Raw genomic sequence first — 23,221 nt, 5'->3', positions numbered from 1 at the left:
GGAGAAGGTTATTTAAAAAAAAAAGAAAAGGAAAAGCAGCATAAATTTGTGAATCCTGGTGCCAAAAATATCCTTCCTCCACCAATACCAGCACTTAATACACTTGCAATAAAAGAAAATCATATCTTTTTTTTAAAAACTTCTGATAACATTTTTATTTGCACAAAAATATATATGGTTTAACTATCAAGTTTAATTTGTAATATATTTTTACTGGTTTAAAAATAAAATGTAGAGAAGTTATTATTAAATCATTTGTTAGAATCAGGTTGGTTTATTCAGTTTTATTTTTATGATACTACCTGATCCAACCAGTCATTCTAAAGGAGATCAGCCCTGGGTGTTCTTTGGAAGGAATGATGCTGAAGCTGAAACTCCAGTACTTTGGCCACCTCATGTGAAGAGTTGACTCACTGGAAAAGACTCTGATGCTGGGAGGGATTAGGGGCAGGAGGAAAAGGGGACCACAGAGGATGAGATGGCTGGATGGCATCACCGACTCGATGGACATGCATTTGAGTGAACTCCAGGATTTGGTGATGGACAGGGAGGCCTGGCGTGCTGCAATTCATGGTGTCGCAAAGAGTCGGACACGACTGAGCGACTGAACTGAACTGAACTGAACTGACCCCTCCCAGTATTCTTGCCTGGGAAATCCCATGGACAAAGGAGCCTGGCAGGCTACAGTCCATGAAGTCGCAAGGAGTTGGACATGAGTTAGCAGCTGAGAACACCCACATGCAATATTAAACAGTTTTTGTTTAATTTTGTGAAGTTCAATTTGTGTTAAAATAGTCACAACTCTGATATTTAATTGTGTGGTTTGTATTTATGAAAGCTTTTTTATTCTGACAATGATTAGGGAAGAGTTGGTTAGTGATGGGTTGTGTAAACTTATTCAGGGTTGTGTTTTAACTTACAGGCTTCTGTAACGTATCCCAACCCTGATCCCTTAGAAACACAAGCGGGCGTTCTTGACTTCTATGGACAGCGATCATGGCGACAAGGAGTACTCAGTAAATAATTTTTCCTTTTTCCTTTTTTGTCAGTCTCCAAAGGCAAGAGATTGCTATCTTAATTTTTCCTTTGGCTGCATTAGTATAACAAATTATGTTGAGGTAGAAATATTTGCCCTTTAAGCATTCTTTAAAATTGAAGTGCAGTTAATTTACAATATTGTGTTTCTGCTGTCCAGTAAAGTGAATCAGTTATACATATACGTGTATTCCGTCTTTTTTAGATTCTAAACATTTTTTTAAGATTTACTTTTTAGAATGTGTTGTTTCTATCACTGCATCTTAGATTAACATAGCTAATGATGTGATCAACACATGTGGACATCTGTTGTCTTAAAGAATTTAGTAAGCCACTGTGGCCAATTTTTATATTTGACACTTTAAAACATTACTTGTACTACCTTAAAAAAAATTTCTCTGCATCTTTCTTGTTTTATACACACTTAATTGGAGCAGTTTCTGTGGCCATTAAACCTTAAGTGTTAAGAAATCATTTACTTTGGGGGAGAATGGATACATGTATACATATGGCTGAGTCCCTTCCCTGTTCACCCGAAACTATCACAGTATTGTTAACTGGCTATACCCCAATGCAAAATAAAAAGTTAAAAAGAGAGAAATTATTTACTTTGGTGTCTAGGAAATATATTCTATCTAGAGAATGATATTGATACCACTTTTTTTTTTTAATATCACTTTTGAGGTGGTCGTTTCCACTGAGCAAAAGAGTACTGAGCTCAGTATCGCACCGTTCAGAACAGAGGCCACACCGAAGATTCCATGCTGATACAGCCGCCTCTTAGACTCTTCAGAGTTCTAGAATGTTGAAGAGTCTGAAGTACATTGTAGTAAAGGCCTCAAGGAGTGCACACATCCAATGTCCGTGTGGAGGATCTGTGTTCAGTGAGCTATCTGAAATGGGCTGTGTCCTCTCTTACACAGGCTTTGATCTTTCGGATCCCGAAAAAGAGAAGGTGGGGATTCTTGCCATTCAGCTAAAGGAGAGAAGTGTTGTTCACTCAGTGAGTTTTTGTTTTTTTTTTTCCCCTCAACACAAACTGTATTTTCAAGGAAAACATGAAATTATTTTTATTGGAATGTTTAACACTTTTTATCTTTCCCAACAGGAAGTAATAATAACTCTTCTGAGCAATGCTGTTGCGCAATTTAAGAAATATAAGTGTCCAAGAATGAAGAGTCACCTGAGTACGTATCCCTTTCATGCCATGACTTCATGCAACTTTTGAGTGATTTCAGATTACACTCATACAAGATTTCAGATTACATTCATACAATCTTTGTTTCCTTTATAGTGGTTCAAATGGGAGAGGAGTATTACTATGCAAAGGATTATACCAAAGCTTTGAAGTGAGTCCTGTTCACTATTTATTTTTGTAAGCATTCTGATTCCCTTGCAGCTAAATGAGAACGGAAATTTGTAGCGGAGGATTTATTACTTCCGTGTTTATTCCCACTTCTGTTAAATACCATTTCTATGATTTTTTTTTTTTTTTTCAAGTAATGTCTATTGGTACAGTCCTTTTCAGACTCCTAGCAAACCTCACATTTATTTAATGTGAAAATACCTGTTGAACTATTTCAGGGAGATTTTTCTGAAGTTTATATAAAACGAGTAAAGCACTTTCTTTTTGTTTCTCCATGAACTCTTCCTACACCGCCTTGTGAGGCTGGCTCAGCGTGTCTGACATGTCGTCCTCTGTCAGGTTGCTAGATTACGTGATGTGTGATTATCGGAGTGAAGGGTGGTGGACCCTGCTCACATCTATACTGACCACGGCTCTGAAGTGTTCCTACCTCATGGCCCAGCTGAAAGATTACATCACTTACTCCCTGGAACTCCTTGGCAGAGGTAACAACATTCTTTCAGTAAAATCTGGAATCTTAACAACTACAGAGACTCTTTAAGCTTCTTATAATTGGAAGCATAATTCAGTATCAAATATCTGATGGTACTATATCACCTGCTGGTCACTTTGCTGAGAGAAGGGGTTTATACTTTAATGGAACTTGATACAGTTAAAGGTCATACTGTAGTTGAGAAGAACAGATTTCTTCTGCCTTACTTTTCAAATTATGGCATAAAATAATTGTTCACAGAAGAGTTCAAATGCACATACATAAAGTATTGAGGCTGACTTAGAAAGCTGAGCTGTCAGTTTTCTGGAATTGTGCTTAGCCATCTTAGAAGAGATATTTATCTACAGTATTTTAATACCTGTAGGGGGGTTATTGGGCTTACTTGGGGCTTACCCCCCTAATACCTGTACGGGGTCATGGGCTTACTTGGCCTGTCTTATAGTTCTGATTTTTTGCTTCTTCCTTTCTATTAGCTTCAACGCTGAAAGATGACCAGAAATCTCGGATAGAAAAAAACCTCATAAATGTTTTAATGGTAGGTTGGGACTCTTTATATATAAAATCTGTATCTGGATATGTGTATTTTTTTTTATAACTAGCTGAACAAATGTTTAACTCCATGTTGGTGCAGAATGAAAGTCCTGATCCTGAACCTGACTGTGATATCTTAGCTGTGAAAACTGCTCAGAAGCTGTGGGCGGACCGAATCTCTCTGGCTGGCAGCAATGTTTTCACAATAGGAGTACAGGACTTTGTGCCATTTGGTGGGTAACTGGCATCTATAGTATTATCTTAGAGAAATTGTCCATTTTCTAAGAAATAAATAGATGCAGAATAATAAAAGTCAAAGAATTTTCCCAATACATTTTGTAGATAAACCGAATTTTTTTTTTTTTTTAACTTTCTGCATTGACATACAAAGATGGTCAGAATTTTAAATACTTAGTTTCGGTCTTAAAATTTTCTGCTGTGTTCATTTTTAGTTCAGATGTTATTTGAAACACATTTGAAAAAACAGTTATTTAAAAGGTTTATGCTTTCCTATCTAGGCAGGTATTTTGAAATAAGCTAAAAATAACAGAATGGTTCTTTTTTCTTTAAAATCATATGTCAGTTATATTTCAGGAGCAAGCATGCTTTTAAAATTAAAGAGGTTTTGGAGGTAGAGTTCATTTAAATTTTTTTTAAAGAGTGAACTGCATTTATGCCTGTTGAAATGCTTCAAGTTCAGAAGTCAATTAGAATACTCAGTAGAGATGTTTCCTTTCTGAGGAGCAGATGTAGGTCAGAGAATAATGTGCGTGGGACTAGCATGTCTGGTGGTGTCTGACTTGGCCCCTTTTGTTCCGTTCCTAGTGCAATGCAAAGCCAAGTTCCATGCCCCAAGTTTTCATGTCGATGTTCCTGTGCAGTTTGATGTTTATCTGAAGGCTGATTGTCCACATCCCATTCGGTTTTCTAAGCTCTGTATCAGCTTTAATAATCAGGTAATGGTACCTTTTAATATGTGTGTGTGTGTGTGTGTGTGTGTGTTTTTACCATGTATGTATTATATCATAACTGGCATTAAATGAAGTAAAATGAACATAGTGAGTTTTAGGTCTTAGTAGGTTTCTTGCTAATAGGTATATGATACAGTCTATCTAAAAATAAATGTATTTATAATTTTCAACTTCTGTGTCCGCAGTGCAAGTATTACAGTTTTCCTAAAATTTTTGTTTTCACTTCCTGCTTAGGAAACCTATGAACTTTGTCTATACATAGAGAAAAGTTTTGTAATATGTAATTTAAATTTCGAACAAGATATATTCAGAATGAGTGTGATTAGATTTTCAAAATGATTTGTTTTATTCTCACATTAGTATTAGCTTTTCATTATAAAACTGTTTGGAGAAGGCAATGGCACCCCACTCCAGTACTCTTGCCTGGAAAATCCCATGGACGGAGGAGCCTGGTAGGCTGCAGTCCATGGGGTCATTAAGGGTCGGGCACGGCTGAGCGACTTCCCTTTCACTTTTCACTTTCCTGCATTGGAGAAGGAAATGGCAACCCACTCCAGTGTTCTTGCCTGGAGAATCCCAGGGACAGGGGAGCCTGGTAGGCTGCCGTCTATGGGGTTGCACAGAGTCGGACATGAGTGAAGCAACTTAGCAACATAAAACTGTTATCTTTTTAATTTTAAAGAAATGAAAGTGGAATAGATGGATATAAAGTAAACGTGTAAACGTGCGCTCTTCTAGTTTCATTCCTTTGGGGGCATCACAGTTAACTTCTCGAATAGCTCAAACATCGTATGGTGCCCATATATTAACAACTTTTTTCTACAGAATTGGGATAGCATATTTCTCACATTTGAACATTTTTGTAGTGTGATGTAGGCAAGTGCTTGATTATATTCTGTTTCAGTTATAAGCCCACTTTTAATTTTCTGGTGACCCAGAAAGTATGTTGAGCCGTTAACCAGCAAGCATTTATTGAGTTTCAATATTCTTAGCATCGTGGCGAACCTGAGAAAGTTTAGTGTATGTCAACCCCATTAAAATAGAAGCATTTTGAGAACAAGGGCAGGAGCAAGCCTGGGTCACTTGAAGATTAGTATGTTTTATTCAACTACAAACCATTACCCAAGGATTCCTTCTGATTAATTGGAGAATCTTAAAGCAAGAGCATGAAATTTATGTTTAAGAAACATAAACCGTGACCCTCACTCTTGTCTTTTTCAGGAATACAACCAGTTCTGTGTAATCGAAGAAGCATCCAAAGCAAGTGACGTTTTAGAAAATTTGACTCAAGGCAAGATGTGTTTAGTTCCTGGTAAAACAAGGAAGTTTTTATTTAAATTTGTTGCAAAAACTGAAGATGTAGGAAAGAAAATTGAGGTTAGTTATAAAATGTGTTTAAAAAATATTTTAAATGATACAAGTAATAATGAGCATGCATCAGAAAGAATTTCAATAATACTTAAGTTTATTAAGTTAAAAATGAAAATCTTCCATTTGGACTTACCAAGGGAAATCATTCATTACGGTTTTTTGATAGGTTTCCTTTCAGTGGGAATATATTATACGTAATATTCAGTAGTTGGCTTTAAATTGCTAGATAGTGTTGTGTGTTAGACATCACTTCCTGCTAACACATGAGACCAACCTTATCTTTAATGCCTGTATAATCAGTTGAGGAATTTTAAACTATATATATCATGTATATGTATGTGTATATATTTTCTGTAATGTGGGCTTCCAGGTGGCACAGAGGTAAAGCATCCACCTACCAACACAGGAGATGTAGGAGACCTGGGTTTGATTCCTCAGTCAGAAAGATCCCCTGGAGGAGGAAATGGCAACCCACTCCAGTGTTCTTGCATGGGAAATTCCACGGATGGAGGAGTCAGGCGTGGGCTACAGTCCATGGGGTCATAAAGAGTCAGATATGACTGAGTGACTGAGCACAAGCATTCTATAATGTAGCAATTATATTTTGTAAAATATGACATAATTCACACTAAGGTGTGATATCATTTTGATGTTTAAACATTGCTGATTGCATCTTTTTAAAAAGATTGGTACTTTGAAGGGTTCATTTAATGTAGATAATTAAAATGTCTTTCAGGAATATAAGATGAAACTCATTTTTTTGAGCATAAACTTCGGAGCCAAACTCCTTGGGTTTCAGTTCCAGCTTTCCAGCTTACCTGCTTGTGGCCCTGGGCAGTTACTTGACCGCTTTTATTACAGTTTATTCATCTGTAAAGTGGGAATAATAATGTTAGCTACCTCTTAGTGTTTCATGAAGATTAAATCAGTTAGTATAAATTTCCTGGAAGTGGTTAGGATGGGGTAAGCCTCTCAGGAAATGTTTTCCCATGGCTGGAATGGGACAGGTAAGCCTAATCTGAACTTGGGAGCATTTCTCAGACAGAAACATAAGACTGCACCCCCAGTATTCCCATAGCAATTTTTGTGAATCTGTTTATTATATAATCTGTAGACCAGTATCCAGAGTTTTTGCTTGTTCATTTAAAAAAATTCTTCATGATTTTGACTAAACCCCTAATGTCGTATTTTAATTTTTTATGAGAAACTAAGGAAGTTTTAAAAAATCTTTTTGCAAGATACCCCAAGGAAGCCTACCAGATGCAAATCAAAATTAATAATGCTATTAAATATATTTGCAAATAGATTTAGTGGAAAGGACATTTATTCAGTTAGTGCTTGTACTGTTGGTGTCATCAGGAAAAGTCCGTGTGGAAGTAGGAGTTAGGTTCGGAGGAGGTGAGTGGTTACCAGAACATTCGTTCGTTTCACTCAGCAGCCACTGCTTGCGTGTCTGCTCCCTCGGGCACCACCCCAGGTCCTGAGGTAACTGCCGTTGGGCCCGTCTCAGCTGGAGAGTCGGGTTATTGTCCTCCTGTGAAGGTGACGAGGGTGAAACCTGGTGCAGGGTTACTAGCCAGCGTCCCAGCCGACGGGAGCCGGGAGCGGGCTCTCCAAACGGGTGTTCCGACCTGTGTGTCACATCGCGGGCCCCAGGATCTGCACAGCGCAGTGGCCCACCCCGAGGCTTCCTGGGAGGGGGTGGTGACAGACCATACGCGGTGGCGTTTCTGACAGACCTCCTCCTCGCAGGTTACGTCCGTGGATCTGGTTCTGGGCAGCGAGGCGGGCAGGTGTGTGGTCCTGAACTGGCAGGGAGGCGGCGGGGATGCCGCGTCCGCCCAGGAGGCCCTGCAGGCTTCTCGCTCTTTCAAACGAAGACCCAGGCTCCCCGACAGCGAGGTCCACTGGGACAGCATCGTGATCCAGGCGAGCACCATGTGAGTCGGGCTGCGGCCGCTTGTGGAGGGCCGGCTCGCTTCTTTGAATACTTTGCTGTTGTTTTTAGATCAGTTACTTAGCTAGCATTTTTTTCCCCCAAAGGATCATTTCCAGAGTTCCAAACATTTCAGTCCATCTGCGACATGACCCCCCGGCCCTGACTAACGAAATGTACTGTTTGGTTGTGACCATTCAATCCCACGAGAAGAGCCTGATCAGAGATGTGAAGCTCACTGCTGGCTTAAAACCTGGTAAACTTTTCTTTTCAAAATTTCATCTGTGTTCATCCAACATGAAATAAACATCACGGTATTAACTTCAGGAAATCTGTTTTGAAAATGGTTATGATCAAGTGCTCTCTCTGCAGTAGTGTTGATTCACAGGGCAACATTTTAATCTTCTGTATTTTTAAAATGTAAACATTTGTACTTTCAGGACAGGATGCCAATTTAACTCAGAAAACGCATGTGACTCTTCATGGGACAGAACTGTGTGACGAGTCCTACCCGGCTCTGCTCACTGACATTCCCGTCGGGGACTTACAGCCCGGGGAACAGGTGAACTCGGCCAGCTGGGACTCAGAGGAAATGGGTTAGGTTGTAGTGTTAAATATGGAGTGGGTTTTAGACAGCTTTAGCACATTTTAACAGCACATCCTGAGACTAAACAAGTCATTTAACTAATGCACATTTTATACACATATTAGACATATTTCAGTTCAGTTCAGTCGCTTGGTTGTGACCACCTCTTTACGACCCCATGGACTGTGTGCAGCACTCCAGGCCTCTCTGTCCATCACCAGCTCCTGCAGCTTGCTCAAACTCATGTCCGTTGAGTCAGTGATGCCATCCAATCTCATCCTCTGTCATCCCCTTCTCCTCCTGCCTTCAATCTTTCCCAGCATCAGGGTCTTTTCAAATGAGTTAGTTCTTCGCAATCAGGTGGCCAAAGGATTGGAGTTTCGGCTTCAGCATCAGTCCTTCCGATGAATATTTGGGACTGAATTCCTTTAGAATGGACTGGTTTGATCTCCATGCAGTCCAACAGACTCTCAAGCGTCTTCTCCAACACCATAGTTCAAAAGCATCAGTTCTTCAGCACCCAGCTTTTTTTATAGTCCAACTCTCACATCCGTGCATGACTACTGGAAAAGTCATAGCTTTGACTACATGGACCTTTGTTGGCGAAGTAATGCCTCTGCTTTTTAATATGCTGTCTAGGTTGCTGATAGCTTTTCTTCCAAGGAGCAAGTATCTTTTAATTTCATGGCTGCAGTCACCATCTGCAGTGATATTGGAGCCCTAAAAAATGAAGTCTGTCACTGTTTCCACTGTTTCCCCATCTTTTTGCCATGAAGTGATGGGACCAGATGCCATGATCTTAGTTTTCTGGATGTTGAGTTTTAAGCCATCTTTTTCACTTTCCTGTTTCGCTTTCATCAAGAGGCTCTTTAGTTCCTCTTCGCTTTCTGCCATAAGGGTGGTGTCACGTATTTAAATGTATAAAATATCTTCAACAGTTTTTATACAAGGGGTTTTATAACAAATGATCCTGATATTGGAAATCCATTGCCTGATAAAATAACTAAATAACACAAACTTTACAACTTCTTGAAAGAACCTTTCAGTCAATTTTTATTTCCAACACAAACACAGAGTTCATGAGAAGTTGAAAATGATAATAGAAAAAAAAGATGGTGTGATAATGACCCCATTCTTAGGCTGTGGCAGGAACAGCTGTAAAAAAGTGTTCAGGTGATTACCCAGTTAGTCCAGTAAACTCTGGAAGGTGGGAGCATTATCCTAGAGTATATATCAGGAGGCAATCTCTGTAGTATTAATTAAATTAAAATACTTTTATGTTGTTGCAGCTGGAAAAAACGGTATACGTTCGCTGTGGAACAGTGGGCTCAAGAATGTTTCTTGTGTATGTTTCTTACCTGATCAATACAGCGATTGAAGGAAAAGAAACTGTTTGCAAATGTCACAAGGTACTTTTTTCATGGCGACTTTGAGAAATATCGTATGTGGAGTGTTTTCCTATTTTGTGTTATTTTCATTAACCTGTGAAATAAGCAGCTTAGGTGATTATAGTGTCCTCCCAGCCCAACAGAGGAGGAGACCCGGAGATCTGGGGGTTTGTAGTTTGGTCACTGCAGAGAGTCTGGGCTGTGGCCTCTTAAAAGTCACTGGGAAGCAAAGATAAATAAAAGCCCATTGTTTTGTGAACAGACCCTGGCAGAGGAGGTGGAACAGGTGGGTTAAGAGTCCAGACTCCAGGGACTGGTCAGATTCCGTTCAGCTTCTGCCTTTGTCACCTACTAGCTTTGTGACCCGCCCCCCTGCACCCCCCATCTTAAAGCAGTAGTAGTACTGACATCTGTTTCTTGAGTTACTGCGAGCTTTACAGTATGTGTACAGTGATTATAAGGGGCTTCCCAGGTGGCTCAGTGGTAAAGAATCTGCCTGCCAATGCAGGAGACCCAGATTAGATCCCTGGGTCTGGAAGATCCCCTGGAGGAAGAAATGGCAACCCACTGCAGTATTCTTGCCTGGAAAGTCTCATGAACAGAGAAGCCTGCGGGCTACAGTCCACAGGGTTGCAAAGAGTCAGACAGGACTGAGCACACACAGTGATACTATGTCATATTACGTTATTGCTATTATCATTATCCTTATTCTAGTCACCTGAGCCAAGGTGAAGTAAGGGACTTAGAAGACCCAGATTCTAGGCTTCAGACCACTAGCGTCATAGTTTAAGGCCAACTGCTAAGTCTTTAACTTTTGGTTCCTCTTCTGTGGAATGGTGATGGCTCCTGCCCTGCCCACTGTGGCTGGATCCTGCCATAAATAATGTATGAGAAAGCGCTCTGCAGGGTGAGCTGTTACACAACCATAGGTGCCTTGTTAGAAATGCTAACCTGGACTCTCTACATAGGTTTTTACAAATATTGTCTAAGGGAAAGGTCCTAGTTTCGTAATATTTAAGTTGGGATTATTTATTGATCAGTAATCGATTTGTGTTTTGTAGTCTTCTTTTGTTAAGACTGAGAAAAGCCATCGATGTGCCCTTTCCGTTTCCTTGCAGGATGAAACTGTAACAATAGAAACGGTCTTTCCATTTGACGTTGCAGTTAAATTTGTTTCTACAAAGGTATGTCCTGGGAAGCACATTGGAAATCACTTAGCTGATAGAAATTAACAGAAAAAAGGAAGTGGGTCAATGTACTTCCTGACAGACCTTTGTCTCCATCTGCAACAGTTCGAGCACTTGGAAAGGGTTTATGCAGACATCCCCTTCCTGCTCATGACGGACCTGCTGAGTGCCTCCCCCCGGGCCCTCACCATCGTCTCCAGTGAGCTGCAGCTTGCTCCCTCCATGACCCCCGTGGACCAGCTGGAGTCCCAGGTGGACAGAGGTGAGAATGTGGCTCATCCCCCTTCACTAGCAGAAGACAGTGGGGGACAGTTAGCGTCATTTACAGATGACCTTGTTTTAAAGGATCAGGTTCTTGATACTCTAAGAAAGTGACTAAGAAATGTACTTGAAAATACAGTATTTTTTCCTGTTTGGATTTTTAATAGATTTTTTCCAATTAATTTTTAATTGATGTTTACTACTGTTTATAATTTGAAATGGGAAAAGGTGTTTATCAAAGAAACTTTGGAAAACAGAAAAGTAGACAAGTTTTCTAAATCATCCAACTAAAACACTTTATAGAGGAGATAATACCTTTCTGGTTCAGGGTACTTTGGGCTTTCCTGTATTTCTTAAAAGGAATAAAAACTAGTTTGAATGTTCAATTCAGTCGCTCAGTCGTGTCCGACTCTTTGCGACCCCATGAATCACGGCACACTCCCTGTCCATCACGAACTCCCGGAGTTCACTCAGACTCACGTCCATCGAGTCAGTGATGCCATCCAGCCATCTCATCCTCTGTCGTCCCCTTCTCCTCCTGCCCCCAATCCCTCCCAGCATCAGAGTCTTTTCCAATGAGTCAACTCTTCACATGAGGTGGCCAAAGTACTGGAGTTTCAGCTTTAGCATCATTCCTTTCAAAGAAATCCCAGGGCTGATCTCCTTCAGAATGGACTGGGTGGATCTCCTTGCAGTCCAAGGGACTCTCAAGAGTCTTCTCCAACACCACAGTTCAAAAGCATCAATTCTTCGGTGCTCAGCTTTCTTCACAGTCCAACTCTCACATCCATACATGACCACAGGAAAAACCATGGATTTGACTAGACAGACCTTTGTTGGCAAAGTAATGTCTCTGCTTTTCAATATGCTATCTAGGTTGGTCATAACTGTTGTTCCAAGGAGTAAGCATCTTTTAATTTCATGGCTGCAGTCACCATCTGCAGTGATTTTGGAGCCCAAAAAAATAAAGTCTGACACTGTTTCCACTGTTTCCCCATCTATTTCCCATGAAGTGATGGGACTGGATGCCATGATCTTCGTTTTCTGAGTGTTGAGTTTTAAGCCAACTTTTTCACTCTCGTCTTTCACTTCATCAAGAGGCTTTTTAGTTCCTCTTCACTTTCTGCCATAAGAGTGGTGTCATCTGCATATCTGAGGTTATTGACATTTCTCCCGGCAATCTTGATTCCAGCTTGTGTTTCTTCCAGCCCAGCGTTTCTCATGATGTACTCTGCATAGAAGTTAAATAAGCAGGGTGACAATATACAGCCTTGACGTACTTCTTTTCCTGTTTGGAACCAGTCTGTTGTTCCATGTCCAGTTCTAACTGTTGCTTCCTGACCTGCATATAGGTTTCTCAAGAGGCAGGTCAGGTGGTCTGGTATTCCCATCTCTTTCAGAATTTTCCACAGTTTATTGTGATCCACACAGTCAAAGGCTTTGGCATAGTCAATAAAGCAGAAATAGATGTTTTTCTGGAACTCTCTACCTTTTTCGATGATCCAGCGGATGTTGGCAATTTGGTCTCTTGTTCCTCTGCCTTTTCTGAAACCAGCTTGAACATCTGGAAGTTCACGGTTCACATATTGCTGAAGCCTGGCTTGGAGAATTTTGAGCATTACTTTACTAGCGTGTGAGATGAGTACAATTGTGCGGTAGTTTGAGCATTCTTTGGCATTGCCTTTCTTTGGGATTGGAATGAAAACTGACTTTTTCCATTCCTGTGGCCACTGCTGAGTTTTCCAAATTTGCTGGCATATTGAGTGCAGCACTTTCACAGCATCATCTTTCAGGATTTGAAATAGCCTAACTGGAATTCCATCACCTCCACTAGCTTTGTTCGTAGTGATGCTTTCTAAGGCCCACTTGACTTCACATTCCAGGATATCTGGCTCTAGGTGAGTGATCACACCATCGTGATTATCTGGGTCGTGAAGATCTTTTTTGTACAGTTCTTCTGTGTATTCTGGACAACTGGATTATAAGGACAAATAATGTGAGGGTTTAAAAAAATCACGATGTAGTCTTAAGACCAAATATGTGTGTGGGTCGCTCAGTCATGTCGGACTCTTTGTGACCCTTGGACTGTAGTCTGCCAGGCTCCTCTGTCCATGGAACTCTCCAAGCAAGAATACTGGAGTGGGTAGCCATTCCCTTCTCCATGGGATCTTCCTGACCCAGGGATAGAACCTGGGTCTCCTGCATTTCAGGCAGATTCTTGACCATCTGAACCTCCAGGGAAGCCCAAGCCCAAATATAAGCAGGTTATTTTAGTTGTTCTGTTTATCTGTCTTTCTTGAAAGAATCATTTAACATCTCCAAGTCTCTATAGATAATATACAAAAAATTGATAAGGTATCCTTTTTTTGTTACATTACTTGGATGTTAAAGCCCTCTGTTTATAGATGAAATGACTGGAGGATTATAAAGTCTCTGTCTTGCAGTTGTCTTGCAGACTGGAGAGAGCGCCAGTGAGTGCTTCTGTCTCCGATGCCCGTCGGTTGGAAATGTTGAAGGCGGAGTAGCAACCGGGCATTATATTATCTCCTGGAAGAGGTGAGACTGTGTCCGCCCTGCCTTTTCTCCATTATCCGTGTCGTCCTCATGCCGTTATTGTGTGTCCCTGTCAGTTAGCAGGTGAGAGCTTCTGCCAGCCTGTAGAACGGACGAGAAGCTGCATGCTGTCACTGACCATTTGTCAAAAACACGCAGATTGAAAAGGATAACTTTCGTTCATGTTTGTTACAGCTTGTGATCTATATACTGACAAGACTTTAGCCAAATTCTGATGACAGGACCAGTAAAAGCATTAGGAGAAACTGCCCTCATTTGCAGTCAGTAGGACTGTTTGCACAGAAAACCCAAGGGGATCAATACGTTATTAGAATTATAAAGAGTTTCAGCAAGACTGCTGTGGATATAGCATCAGTATACAAAAATCAGTTGGATTTCTATATATCAATAATAAACCTCAAGGCAAAGTACTTTTAAAACAGGTATCATTTATGTAACAGCAAAATGATGAGAAACATATCTAGTAGAAGATATATATTACCTGTATGGAAAAAATTACAAAAATTTAAAACATTAAACGAAGACCTAAACAAATGGGAGAGGTACAAAGTAGTCCCTGATCAGATCAGATCAGTTGCTCAGTATGACTTGCTTAAGATTTAATATTATCAATTTTCTGTAGATTCAGTGCAATTTCCTTCAAGATCTCAGCAGCTTATTTTTTTTCTGTGGAACTTGACACTCTTGGATCTAAAATTTGTATAGAAAGGCCAAATGTCAGTAATCGTCAGAATTCTCAGAAGAGGTACAGCTAGGCAAGGGTACTTGGCCATTCAAATTCTAAGACTTATTGTAAAGCTACAGTGGACATCACTGTAGTGTGGGCTCAGGGAGAGGTAAATAAACCAGTGGAACAGAAGAGCGATTCTAGAAATTGTTCCACAGATGCACATATGGAAATTACGTTTCATAGAGGTAGCATTGTTACAACTAGGGGAAGGATGAACTATTTTATAATTGGTGGTAAACAACCGAGTATTGACTTGGGGAGAAAATGGGATATCTGTTGGGCATTGTATATAAAAATTAATTTCAGATTTATTGAAATTCTAATTGTAAAAAGCAAAACTTCACTACTTTTAGGAGAAAAATAAGAGAATCATTTTATGACTTCGGTGTAGGGAAGAATTTCTTTAAATAAGACACTAGAAGTATGAGCCTCTAAAATTGATGAATTTGATTTTTTAAAATTAAGTTTTTCAGTTCATTAGAAAATGCCATGAAGAATGTGAAAAGACAGTGCAAAGTGGGGAAGGCTACTTAACAGCATCTGAAACGAACAAAGGATTCGAATTCAGATCAAGAACTTTTTCAGATCATTAAAAAGAAACCTCTAAGCCGAAAGTTGAGAAAAATACTTGAGTAGGCATAGTGATCAGGAGAAGCTGAATGGTCAGTAAACACAGGGGAAAGAATGTCAGCCTTACAAGTAATCTGAGATTTGTGTACTCCCACTACTTGGAAAAAAGAAAGAGGGTTAACAATGCAGAGTTTGTCACGAGGGGAAGTATAATCAGAATGCTGCTCTGGAAGTCTGTTTGGCAATACCTGGTAAGCTGATGGCTGTAGCATGCAGTCCTAGAAAAGATTCAAACATACAGGAAGGGGACGTGGTTGGGAGTGTTCATAGCAGCACTGTTTATAATGAAAAATTAGAAGCAACCTAGATGTCCACCAACAGGAAATTAGGTAAATGTGGCACAATTGTACAGTGGAATATTATATATCAGTGAAAACGAAGGAACCAGAGCTATAGCTGCTGCCGCTGCTGCTAAGTCACTTCAGTCGTGTCCGACTGTGTGACCCCATAGATGGCAGTCCACCAGGCTCCCCCGTCCCTGGGATTCTCCAGGCAAGAACAGTGGAGTGGGTTACCATTTCCTTCTCTAGTGCATGAAAGTGAAAAGTGAAAGTGAAGTCACTCAGTCGTGTCCGACTCTTCGTGACCCCATGGACTGCAGCCTTCCAGGCTCCTCCGTCCACGGGATTTTCTAGGCAAGAGTACTGGAGTGGGGTGCCATCGCCTTCTCCGAGAGCTATAGCTAACAGCCTGTTAATGTTAAATGAAACAAAGCAACTGCAGATGTTCAGGATATGAACAAATTGTGCAGAACTGGAAAACATGTAAAACATATGCTTCCTAGGCTTTACATATAATTTGGAAAAGCATAAAGAAACAGGAATGATAGATGCCAAATTCAAGCTAGTAGTTACTTTTGGAGCGGAGGGTAGGGGGGTCCAAGCAGCAATGGGTCCAGGAGAAGCTTCAGCTCTGTCATTATGTTCTCTTAGACTAGGAGGTGGATACATGGCATTGCATAGGTTATTTTCTTGTGTGGCTTAATTATTTTATAAATCTTAAAACTAATTATTAAAAGTAAGAAAAAATAATTTTCTTAAAAAAATACCTTGTCTTTCTTTCCACACTGCTGAATTTACCATGTTGATATTTAGCTCAGTTCACATTTGTAGGAGTTTAAAAACTGTTTTGAAGGCACTGCTTCATTTACTCTGTCGTGTTACCGTAATACTGTAAGGACATGTACTTCTTAAAAGGGAGGGGTTGGCTGTTCTTGCCCGTGGCGTTTGCTCAGTAATGCTTTGCACTTTTGAAACAGTGTCACCTGTTCCACCTCTGCATACAGGCTCTTCCCACAGGTTGTCAGATAGTTGGCAGCCGCCCCTGTGGTTCCCACCCTGACTGTCCTACAGGGAAAGTATCTGACCGTTTCATAACGATACTCACTTTATCTCAGTAATGCCTGAATGCCACTGTGTCTGCTGATAGTGAAATATTTTTAGGTCTGCAGTTTCTCCTGCACACCCACAGTGCCGTTACAGCAGCGCGTGTCCAGCGGCCTGGGCTCCTCTGGGGACGGTCCTCAGTGTGAGGAGACATTGTGTCGTAATGTCAGCACCTCTGCTACCGATAGAGGACATTTTGCCACCAAAATGCTGGGTTTGATGGTGTGCTTCGTGGCACAGTTGACTTATGTTCTGATGCAAGTCCTGACTTCATCACTGAGACCAAACAGCAGCCTTGAGTTGGAACGCTCTTTCATTGGAAGTTCTCAAAAATGGGATTGGAAAAGCTTCTACTTCACAGAACCCCTTCCATTAAACCTTTAGAAAAGGGGTCATTTGTATTTGCTTTGCAGTGGGTTGGTGAATACCCATGTTCCCTGGTTTTGATGTGTTTACCTCTCACATGAAACGTGGACTTACAGGGCCTCTCTTCTGCCGTAGGACTTCAGCCATGGACAGCGTCCCCGTCATCAGCACTGCCATTACCCTGCCCCACGTGATCGTGGAAAACATCCCTCTCCACGTGAACGCAGGTGACTCCACTCACCGTTTATTTGATCTGTGGAATCCAAAAAGAATATTTCTTTTAGCTGCTAAGATTTTTTTTCTAACTTTCCCCATTACGAGAAATGCCCACCATTTACAAAAAGTAGATTGTGACCAGTCTTGTTTATCTATACCTCTACACGACCCTCCTGCCCTCAACATTTTGAAGCAAATGCCAGAATGTTATTTCATCTATAGAGATTTCAGTATGCATCTTTAACATCACTGGCTGTTTTTCTAAACATAATCACAGAGTCATTATGATAACTAAAAATTAGCGATAATTTTGCAATATGATCAAATTCCTGTGTTGAAATTTCCCTAGCTGGCTCTGAATGTTCTTCATAGTTTGTTATAAGGCCTCTGCATTGCTGTTGATTGGCGTTGGTGTCTAGACTCTTAAAATCCCTAGGCAGGCAGACAGCCTCTCCCGCACTGCGCTGCCTCTACCCTCCATCACCTCCTCTACCCCCTTCATCTCCCCCCTCGCTTCCTTGATGTTCATTTGTTGAAGAAACTGTCCTCCTGTAAAGCTGCCTATAGTCTGGATTTGCTGACTTGCATTGCATCATTTTTAAGTATTTCTCTGCCCCTACAAATTGGTAACTGTGCGTGTGTCTGCATTCAGTCACTCAGTCATGTCTTTGTGACTCCCTGTACTGCTCCCCGCCAGGGTGACTCCCCGCTAACCTCCTCTGTCCATGGCATTTCCCAGGCAAGAATACTGGAGCAGGTTGCCATTTCCTCCTCCAGGGGATCATCCCGACCCTGTGTCTCCTGCATTGCAGGCAGATTCTTTACCACTGTGCCACCTGGGAAGCGCAGTTAGATCTATAGTCTTGATCAAATTCAGGTTAAAGATTTTGACAAAAATACATCATAGTTTCCACCAAGGGGCCCATAATGTCTGTCATCCCATCTCGAGCCATTATTGATATTTAGGGAAATTTTTTGTAGGTTTAAGAAATTAATCCTAAAAGGTAATTCAGCTCTTGGTAGCCAAGACCCTTTCTGAGCCAAATCAGTTTAGAAGGAGACATTGATTCTTCTTAGCCTGCTTTATCATAGCCCTGTGGCTCTTTTCCAATCAGAGAATTTTCTTATTTAACAACAGTGCAGTGCTCTCATTAATTTAAATAATTCCATGTCTATGGAATGAAATTTATTTACAAAAGGAACCCATGAATGGTGAGCTTTGTTTTTTTTTTAACCAAGAGAAATGTCCCCTCTGCAGATCTGCCGTCATTCGGGCGTGTCAGAGAGTCACTACCTGTCAGGTATCACCTGCAGAATAAGACTGACTTAGTTCAAGACGTGGAGATTTCCGTGGAGCCCAGCGATGCCTTCATGTTCTCAGGGCTTAAACAGGTACAGGTTGTATCTCACGGGGTTGCTTGTGAAGACAGAGGAGTGTGGCCAGAAAGTGGAGAGCTGTCAGAAATGGCTCTTGTTTTGATAGTGGTGAATCTTAAGTCACTTTTGAAGATTTAATTACAACTTGCTGTAGAAGTGGGTTAAATGGGCCACCCTTTCCATGTTGAGATCATACATAGAGGTTCTTTCTCCGTATAAAACAAGAGTTCACAAATCCTTGGACTGATAGAATTCCTGAAAATTTTAAACTATTCCTTTTATTGCTAATGAGTTTGTGTGTGTGTGTCTTAATTTGAGACCTTTTAAAGCAAAACTGTACAGATTAAAAGCCTAGTTTGCTTCTGAACTATCAGTATAATTTTTTAGAGATTTTGATCCTGCATAGAGCTATCTGTGTTACGTGTAGGCACAATTTTGTATCTACATAGAAAAATACATGATTCAGATGTTTTTCTTCATCTGTTCATATCAGAGGTGGAAAAGTTCATCAGATTTTTGGGTGGAACATGCTCTCAGGCAAAACCATATTTTCAGTAAGAATACTGTTCTCCTCTTGTCAGAGTGGCAACAGAGACACACCTTAATGGTCAGCACATGCTTTTTATTATTAATAATAAGGGTGTAATTAGAGCACAAACTTGTAATAACGCCAAGTAGTATTCACCCTGAGTCAACCATCTGGCTGGCATGTCCTGAGTGCTGTGTTTGCTGTTAAATGAAAGTAGAATTACACGTGAAGTGTACTATAAGTCTGTACACTGATATAAATTTGTAATATTAATATACACCAAGTATAATGTTGGCTGACTATGTTGATTAACAAACACATATATTATCTCTGATGCATCACATACCTTTGTGTATTCATTTGCAAATAAGTAGGCTTTTCTTGATTGTCCTGATCTCTTTCACATATTGACTCGAAAATAATTAGATAAAGTACTGAAAATCTCACCAGATAGTGCTCTTTCCTTTTGCCCTGAAGGTACTTACCTTACCACAAAGGTAAAATCCCTAAGACAAAACACAGGAAACAACCAGCTCCTCTCATGTTGATGTAATGTTTGCAGAGATGCTCTTGTGCACATTATCCCGTAGCGCACTGTGACTGTAAAGCCCGCCTGGTCTGAGACACGGGAAATGCCGAGCTGCCTAGTGTTTGCATTGTTAAGCAAGAACAGGTTGCCTTTTGCGTGTTGGTAGAAACTGGGAAACCATGCACATGTTTGTATTACGTGTGTTACCTGCGTTGTTCTGGCCTCATTAATTCAGCCCTACATTTTGGTGTCTGTCTAGAAGATGGAATAGGAGAGGGTGCAAATATTTCTCCAGAAGGATTTAAGTGTCTGATCATTTGCCAGAATTTGACAGGTAACATGTAGCTGTTGCAAGTTTGTTTGATACATGGATTTATTTATCTTTTTCTGTCACTTTGTGATTTAGATTCGATTACGTATCCTCCCCGGCACGGAACAGGAGATGTTATATAACTTCTACCCTCTGATGGCTGGGTACCAGCAGCTGCCGTCTCTCAACATCAACTTGCTCAGGTTTCCCAACTTCACAAATCAACTGCTCAGGCGCTTCATACCAACCAGTATTTTTGTAAAGGTGAGGCTTAGACATTTTCTGTTTTTTATTGTCTTGGAAACAAAGGCAAGTAGATGTTTTTTCACATCAGTCGGTCAGTTCAGTTGCTCAGTTGTGTCCGATTCTTTGCGACCCCATGGACTGCAGCACTCCAGGCTTCGCTGTCCTTCACCAACTCCTGGAGCTTGCTCAAACTCATGTCCATCGAGTTGGTGATGCCATCCAACCATCCCATCCTCTGTCGTCCCCTTCTTCTTCCACCTTCAATCTTTCCCAGCATCGGGGTCTTTTCAGATGAGTCAGTTCTTCTCATCAGGTGGCCAAAGTATTGGAGTTTCAGCTTTACCATCTGTCCTTCCAGTGAATATTCAGGACTGATTTCCTTTAGGATGGACTGGTTGGATCTCCTTTCAGTCCAAGGGACTCTCAAGAGTCTTCTCCAACACCACAGTTTTTTCACGTAAACGTCACTAAATAGTATTTTGAGGCTAGCAATGTTAGTATTTTGACTGTTACTATAAATTTGGCAGTACTGCTATTTGTTTCTTATTAAGTTATTATTTTATCAATTTTTTATTTTCTATTTTATAGATTTTTTCCTTAGATCTAATTTTAAAGGTTTTTATTCCTTTGGGCAAATGAAGATTTATCTTGATGGCATCCTTAAACATGTGTTTCTTTTGGCTTAGTAAAATATATTTCTATTTTTGTTTTTCTTTTTAAAAATTTTTATTTTACTTTATAATTTATTTTTTTAGAAATATATTTTAAAATTGTAGTTAATTTGTAACTAGTTTTTAATCAAAATGGATTAATTTTCTGAATACAATCCCTGAACTTTTCTGATTCTAATAACTATGTAGTGCTATTGGATTTGGATCTTTTCTAAAAATGATCACCAGTCGGAACTATACTCGGGTTTAACGTTTTGATTTTTTTAAACAGTGATATGATTTCCGGGTTCCTGTTCTTTGACTGACCTAGTCTTCCGTTCATTCCATTCCTGCACTGAGCTTCAGTTGCCTTCCTCACACATGCATGCGTGTGTACCTACATGTATGAAACCTCCCAGCAACAGAATAGAGCAGGAGACCCCCTTCCCGGCCTCAGGGAACCCCCAGAACCGTCGGCTTAAATCACAGCCGTCGGGCTGTGGTGCTGCGGTTCTAACGCTGGTCTGTCGCCTCTCCTGCTGTCCCCACAAAGGTCCGCTTTTAAAGTCCGTCAGCGCAATAAGGTCATTTGCAGGAATCTCATTCTTTTAACTACTTGATGACTCTCTGGGGTGTTGTCAGACTTTCTGACTTGTCAGAAATTTTACACCTAAAAGCAATCACAATATCTTTTATTGACTCAGCTTTTCCTCGTCCGATGTCACGTTTTAAATTTTTTCAGTCAGTGAACTTCGAGAAAAGGGCATTCTGCATTTATCCACCGCTTCAGTCCTCGCAGTATTTGTAGTTATGCACTGTAGAGTTCACAATGCATCACTCTTTCCCAAACAGGAGAAGGGGAGCCCTTGAGTCCCAAGGAGCTTGCTGGCAACGCAGGTTTGTGGCCCGCCTAAAGCTCGGGACACAGGCTGAGCACGAGAGGGAGGGTAAAGCTTTCCCACTTGAGCAGGAGTGGTGGCCAGGCGCCCTCTCGCACACAGTACACTGATGGGTGGGTGGCGGCTGCAGGTTAGGGGGCGAAGGGCTCCACGGGCGGAGGATGTGCTGCGCTGGTGAGCTTGCCACTAGGAACAGAGGGAGTGGGCCGCACAGAGGCTGCGAGGTTGCTGTCCCCAGGCTCACCTGGCGAGAGAAGGTGGGGAAAGGAGACAGATGAACATAATCTTGTTTGGAAACTTGCACACGTAAACGTGAAACAGTTCCAAGTACTTGCAGACTCTTCTCCAGTTAACAGCGCTTCTGTGGTCATTCTTACTTTGCAAACCCTCCTTGTTTTCCCCTCCGAAGCCACAGGGCCGGCTCATGGACGACGCCTCCATCGCGGCCGCATGAGATTCAGGACGGGCCTCAGCCGTTCTCAGGGAGAAACTGGGCAGAACTGTGTGATTGTTTCCTGGTGAGCTGTACTTGATCATGGTACAGGTTAATCTTCTCTATTTTTTAACCGATGTTACACCAAGTCTTCAGAGGAAGTCATGCTAAAATATTAGGAAAATCTCTCTTCTAGTTTGACTAATAAATATTTGAAATCTGTCAGCGTGACGTGAAAGGGTGTTAACCCTTTGTTTTTGTTGAAAGTTGTTTTGTGGACACGGGTGTCTTCACAGTAATGGGGTTTTGTATGTGCAGTAGCTGAGGAAAGTTAAGTCTCTGAAATATGCCTGGACAAGGGGAGCCGTGCACCAGTGTTTGCCCTGGAAAGCTGGGAATCCCGTGGGTGTCTTTGAGAGTTGGCTAAACCAGAGATAGAATAAATCTGTTCTCATGCATCTAACGTATGTTCAGAGTCCATACACAGGAACCAGAAAGCAGTCACGGGACTGACAGAGACAACTTCCAAAAAGTTTTAATGAAAGCAGTTTAAGATGTCTAAAAAAAAATAACCTTTGCTTACCACCAAAACATTTCAGATAGGTTCAGCTTGCTTGGTTCAATTATGAAGCAGGTTCATAAACCAGATCCTCACCTGTCAGGATCTGAACTGCAAGATGCTAAGCATAATCTCCTAAACTGAAAGTTTTAGAGAAAGATCAAGGTCTAAATCTAAAGTTCTAGAGCTTTTAGTTATGTTGTGTAGGTTGAAAAGAACTGTTTAAAACTTTTGAAAATTCATGTACATAAAAAAACATATTGTGAAAATCCTCTGTTAAAATATCTTAATTTAAAACTTCCCTGTTGTCCAGAAATTTTTATTATTTAAAAGTATAGGAGTTGTAAAAAGGAAAAGAATGATGTAAATAAATAACTTTCTCTTTCAGACATGCTTGTGTGTACCTTTTATTTATTTTGAGCTTGTTGGTTAGCTGCTCTGTGGAGCGGCTTTTGCTGGGAAACACCGTTGCAGAAGTGTGTGTGGTGGGGGGTGTGTTCCAGAGCCAGGGGCTGTGATGGGCTGCGGGGACCTGAGCTCCCTGTTGTCCCCGCCGCTCAGGTGGAGACCACAGGAGCTTGTCGGATCGTCCCAGGGCCAAGTCCCAGCTCCGGTGACTTTGTTCACGTTGCCCTTTGTGTGTCTCAGCTTCTTACCTGGAAG

General features: G+C 41.0%; 1 protein-coding gene across 2 annotated transcripts in view; it reads left to right on the top strand.

Moving 5' to 3' along the window:
• TRAPPC11 (trafficking protein particle complex subunit 11) overlaps positions 1–22,948 on the top strand; it is a 38,992-nt gene extending 16,044 nt beyond the window's left edge. Inside the window, exons 11-31 of one of the 2 annotated variants that reach the window (XM_055567442.1) lie at positions 923–1,016; positions 1,959–2,038; positions 2,144–2,222; positions 2,330–2,384; positions 2,741–2,886; positions 3,368–3,429; positions 3,526–3,658; positions 4,251–4,381; positions 5,618–5,773; positions 7,520–7,707; positions 7,811–7,959; positions 8,144–8,265; positions 9,579–9,698; positions 10,796–10,861; positions 10,970–11,126; positions 13,570–13,681; positions 16,946–17,037; positions 18,285–18,418; positions 19,868–20,035; positions 21,520–21,564; positions 21,976–22,948. In XM_055567442.1, coding sequence (XP_055423417.1) covers positions 923–1,016; positions 1,959–2,038; positions 2,144–2,222; positions 2,330–2,384; positions 2,741–2,886; positions 3,368–3,429; positions 3,526–3,658; positions 4,251–4,381; positions 5,618–5,773; positions 7,520–7,707; positions 7,811–7,959; positions 8,144–8,265; positions 9,579–9,698; positions 10,796–10,861; positions 10,970–11,126; positions 13,570–13,681; positions 16,946–17,037; positions 18,285–18,418; positions 19,868–20,035; positions 21,520–21,537 — 2,262 coding nt within the window. In that variant the 3' untranslated portion in view covers positions 21,538–21,564; positions 21,976–22,948. The remainder of the gene's footprint in view (positions 1–922; positions 1,017–1,958; positions 2,039–2,143; positions 2,223–2,329; positions 2,385–2,740; positions 2,887–3,367; positions 3,430–3,525; positions 3,659–4,250; positions 4,382–5,617; positions 5,774–7,519; positions 7,708–7,810; positions 7,960–8,143; positions 8,266–9,578; positions 9,699–10,795; positions 10,862–10,969; positions 11,127–13,569; positions 13,682–16,945; positions 17,038–18,284; positions 18,419–19,867; positions 20,036–21,519; positions 21,565–21,975) is intronic. The other variant, XM_055567441.1, reaches the window with a different exon arrangement.
• The last annotated feature ends 273 nt before the right edge of the window (positions 22,949–23,221 follow it).

The sequence above is a fragment of the Bubalus kerabau genome, chromosome 2, assembly GCF_029407905.1.
Source record: "Bubalus kerabau isolate K-KA32 ecotype Philippines breed swamp buffalo chromosome 2, PCC_UOA_SB_1v2, whole genome shotgun sequence".
Classification (NCBI taxonomy): Eukaryota; Metazoa; Chordata; class Mammalia; order Artiodactyla; family Bovidae; genus Bubalus; species Bubalus kerabau.
This window is presented reverse-complemented; position numbering and strand designations above follow the sequence as displayed.